Below are 5,065 nucleotides of genomic sequence, written 5' to 3'. Positions count from 1 at the left end.
TTATTATTATATCGGTTGCCACTACCCGTATAGAAATAGAAATGTACGAACTCAAAAAATCGCTAAGGTTAGAAGTCAATGAAATGCAAATACTTAGCACCTTTGTGTTTAGAAAATATTAAAACTTACGAGAACAGAGAAAGTGAATTATTCTATTTTTGTGATTATGCGTTTGATAGCAGGAAAGTTGTTGCAACTCGGATAGCCTCAAAATTTCTTCTTTAGAAAGGCTTTGCCCGGTCCATGTATAGACTTAATCAGATATCAACTTAATAACTAAACTTTCAAATATTATTCGATGTTACCAAAGATAACACTTGAGTACTTGACACACCTCTGTTCTAAGTGGACCAAAAGACTAATTTTCTCTCTCTCTCTCCATAGAATCTTATAAATAGAGGGTTTGTTGTCCCTCCCTAGTATCTCCCACAAACTAAAGCCGCCAAACAAAAACTTTCCAAAGGAAAAAATGCAGCAAGCACAGGGCATTTGCAATCCACAACACTTCTCCATCCCCGGAAATATCCGGAATCTGCCACCTCATCATGTAAGAACCACCACTTCCAAATTCCGGCGACAATCAATCTCAGCAGTAGCATCGCCACCACGCCCATGTGGTACAGTCACCCACTCGATGCCACCGGAGAAGGTAGAGGTTTTCAGATCTCTTGATAACTGGGCCACTCAAACCATCCTTCCTATGCTAAAGCCAGTAGAACAATCCTGGCAGCCACATGATTTCTTACCAGACTCAACCCAGTCGTCCGATTCATTCATAGACCAAGTACGGGCCTTACGTGAACAAACCTCTAGATTACCTGACGATTACTTGGTGGTGTTGGTTGGTGATATGATCACTGAAGAAGCTCTCCCCACATACATGTCCATGATAAACCGGTTTGACGGGGTTAATGATGAGACCGGTTCTAGCCCGGACCCTTGGTCTGTTTGGACCAGGGGTTGGACCGCTGAAGAGAACCGGCACGGTGATCTTCTCAAGACGTACCTTTACCTGTCCGGTCGCGTCAACATGCCTACGGTGGAGCGTTCTATCCAGTACCTCATCGGTGCAGGGATGGACACTGGATTGGAGAACAACCCTTACTTGGGATTCGTGTACACATCATTCCAAGAGAGGGCAACATTCGTGTCTCACGGCAACACCGCTCGTTTAGCGAAGGAGAATGGCGATCTGGCGCTGGCACGTATATGCGGTATAATAGCATCGGACGAGAAGCGACATGAGAATGCTTATATCAAGATGGTGGAGAAGCTATTAGAAGTGGACCCCACTGACACCATGTTGGCGATCTCTGATATGATGCACAAGAACATCACGATGCCTGCACATCTGATGTACGATGGTCAGGACCCACATTTGTTCCACCACTTCTCTGCTGTTGCACAGAGGCTTGGCGTCTACACGGCCAGAGACTATGCAGATATATTGGATTTCTTGGTTGGGAGATGGAAGCTGGAGAAGCTGGAAGGACTGAGCAGCTCTGGGCAACAAGCGCAGGATTTCGTGTGTGGGTTGGCACCCAGGCTTCGAAAGCTACAAGAGCGAGCTGATCTGAGGGCCCAACAGATGCAGCCACAAAGTGCACGGTTCAGCTGGATATTCAACAGGGAGGTCACTTTGTAAGGTGAATTGGAGATGCACCGTAACCTTTTCCAATACGACCACCTCTGTTTCAGGGAAGAGTTATTGAGGAAGTATATGTATATGCTTATACGTCAAAATAATCAATAGGAAAACATGTACAAGTAACCGTAAACAGAAGGTTTTATTTGGTAAATATTTTCAGAATAGAGACTATAAAAAATAAAGAAGAATCGGGTTTCAGAATACGTTTTGGACCCAGAATCTATTCTGAAAAATGCTATCAAACATAGTCTAACTAATTAAGATTATGTGTGCTTTCATTTGTTCATTCCGTCTCTCTCTTTTTTTTTTTTTTGTCCTTTCTTTATAATATTAATATATTTATCACCTTGTAATATGAAGACATTGTAATAGAAACATTTTTGGTAGTGTTCTACGAGTGCTCTTTTCATATTCTAGGGTAAAACTTTCTCCTCTCAGGTTCCCTGCCCGGTCAGGTGCACAGGTTCCTTTGATAGGAGGGCGTAAATGACGACCTCACTCCATCCGGGCAGTGTTTTTTGGGGGGGGGGGGTGGTTTTTTCTTCCCCTGTTTGAGAGGAACCCGATGGCAGGGGGAACTTGAATAATAGGGTTATCATGCCATTTATGACCCACTTGGCCAATAGAAAGCCACCATTAACTACAAAATGAAACAATCAAGCAGTATAAAAATCTAACTATATTATGGATTTGCTATTGTCCATCCTAAACCTATAACTAACTAATTCCTAAATGCTATGTAAATTTTGATGGATGATGTATTGAAAATCCATATGATGTAGCAAATGACAGATTCATCAATATGTCTAGATTTGTTACACTTGTAACACCGGAAACCCTTTTTCTCTCGATCCAAAAGTCTCTTTTTGCTCAAAAGGAATTTCATGAAATTCATAGTTAAGAGAGCCACTTCATCATCCTCTTTATCTTCAATGTCTGATGAAGCCTTAGGGATAAATCCTTCTCCCCCTTGGACTCATCAGATCTCCCAATCATCATCATCTCATGGGTGATGAGTGATCCAACAAGCTCTTCCAAAAAACCATTCCTAAGGTCTTTGGACTTTCACCTTGGCTCCCAATTCTCAGGTAGACACCTAACAACCTTATTCACAAGTTCCACCATGATGTACTCTTTTCCAAGAGCACTTAAACCTATCAGAATTAAGATCGAATGCTCTCATGACTGAGAAGTAATCCACTGAGTTTTGAATAAGTAGGAGGCTCCAAGCGAGTCAAGATGGAGGGACCAATGCCTTGGAGATCAGATAACAGTGCACGAAGAACATAGGTATTGAAATCAGCCGATTTGAGAGGGTTTCCTGTGGCTACGAACTCGTCGGCAATGACCTTTGCAGGTTGGAGATGGGTAGGCTTGAGATTTTGGAGAGACACACTCAAGTTCATCATCCTGGTAGAAGAAGTAGAACAATAGGCATCCCGAAGCGTGGTCCAGATTTCATGACTGGATTCTTTTCAAGTACACAAGAGTAGACCTCTTTTGAGAGAGAAGAAAGGAGTATGCTTGTAATGGCGGCATCTTGTTGCGCTAGTCATTCGTGGCAGCTCCAGCAGGTCGACACAGTTTGGAACCATCAACATATGAGAAGAGACGTTGTCCTTTAAGAATGACAACTTTTTGCTTGCCCCATGAGAGATAATTATTGGGTGTAAGTTTCAATGAAGCATAATGATGAGCCTATGGGAGGGATGAAAAAATTTTGCAACAGAAGGGATCCACATCCTATACTTCCTCTAGTGGTACTTCCATCCTACTTCCATGGTTTGCCAGTGCGCCACCTGGCTTTATAAATATCCAACGGTTGTGAAAGAATGAATCCAAAAAATTTTGAATTTCACCTGAGCCATGTCTGAACCACCATAAACAACCCAAAACATCCCAACCCGACCGGTCTATTTCCACTTTGAAATGAGGATCTGAAATGAAGATGGGTTTAGTTTGATAGGGTATGGTTCGGTTAGGAATAGAGATGAAAGAGGGACCGGCTTGAGTGGAGGAGGTCGACATAGAGATGAAAGAGGGATCGGCTAGGGGAAGAGAAGAGAAGAAGAAAAAAAATTTAGGGAAGGGAGGGACATGAGCCTCTTAGCTCTGATACCATATCAAAATTAAGATTTCTTTCATTGATTCGGTTCTCTCAATGGAGAGTTGAATATAAAGCTACAATCCTAGCCGATCTATATATGTATGGCAGGTATGATCACATGTGATATGAAAATATTACATTGGAGATTCTTGAATGAAATAAGAAATATGAGATGAAGACTGAATATTGAGTTCCCAAGAATGGGAAACTCCTTATTTGGTCAATAAAACCACTCAGTATATTCATGAAACTTGCATACATCATGGTGATCATCATCAACATGCATCTTGAAAGGTTCATATTGATGAACTAACAAGTTAATATTAGAGTCTTTCACTTACATGTTTCCCTCGTAGGCACTCAAAAGTTCTCTAAATTTCCCTTCCAATCTTGCAAATGGAGACTGGTTAAACCCTTCAAGACTCAAACCACAAAATAACACTTTCATTGCTTTAAAGTTTGTGTATCTCTTTTTCTCTCGTTACTCCATGTTGACCTCATCTTTGGGACCATCTTCTTGTCATTGGTTGTGGTAGGTTTCTCGTAATCATTTTTTTCACAACATCCCTTAGATCGAAGTTGAGTGATGCAAAAAAATCAGCATCTTCTAGTAGTTAAAGTTAACTTCGATGAATCTTGGTGGACAGGTGATCGTAATAACTTCTCTTGTTGTGGTGTCTATCTCTCTTTGAATGATTACATTTTTCTCTGACGAGATCCATTCTAATATTTGTAGATAACGAATTTTTTCACCCTTGGCTATGATGACTACAGGACACAGACAAACCCTCGAATCTCTCTCAAGAAGGACTTAATTCGACCATAAGCCCCTCACTTGTGTAATAATAATATTCTAATATCTTTGGGATCAATTTTGGCGTGATAATTAAGGCATAGGTTGGTAACATGTACGTTAGGTCGCTCCTTGCCTAGGGTAGCCTTCCATGTCTCAAGCTAGATTCATGCATCAAGTAGGAAACCTAGAAACCCGATGCTTATGGTTATGTCACAACTAACGTAAATGTTGTGTGAAAACCATGGGCATATGTGTAGACACCTCATTTTATCACCCCAGAGCAGTCCAGGAAATGATGAAATCAATATGTACCGAAGTAACGTGGGACCCATTATTTATAACTCTTCCTTGCCCCTAGTATCATTCAAAATCCTCATATGTTTAGGAATTCTCTAAAATTGTCAACAATATGTTTTAAAATCATAAAAATGGATTTTTCATACATTAAAAAGACCGAGCCCAAAATCCTAAAGAACTAAGACCCCTTCCGGTTTAGCTTTAGACTTGAAATGGG

At 41.1% G+C, this 5,065-nt stretch overlaps 1 protein-coding gene across 1 annotated transcript; it reads left to right on the top strand.

Moving 5' to 3' along the window:
• Window positions 1-469: 469 nt before the first annotated feature.
• On the top strand, window positions 470-1,657 carry LOC122645512 (stearoyl-[acyl-carrier-protein] 9-desaturase 6, chloroplastic-like). The gene has a single exon (XM_043838822.1). It carries the CDS (start codon window positions 470-472, stop codon window positions 1,643-1,645), a length of 1,176 nt encoding a protein of 391 aa, XP_043694757.1. The 3' UTR covers window positions 1,646-1,657.
• The last annotated feature ends 3,408 nt before the right edge of the window (window positions 1,658-5,065 follow it).

Source organism: Telopea speciosissima, chromosome 11 (assembly GCF_018873765.1).
Source record: "Telopea speciosissima isolate NSW1024214 ecotype Mountain lineage chromosome 11, Tspe_v1, whole genome shotgun sequence".
Taxonomy (NCBI): domain Eukaryota; kingdom Viridiplantae; phylum Streptophyta; class Magnoliopsida; order Proteales; family Proteaceae; genus Telopea; species Telopea speciosissima.
The sequence above is the reverse complement of the archived record's forward strand: the minus strand, read 5'-3'. Positions and strand labels throughout refer to the sequence as shown.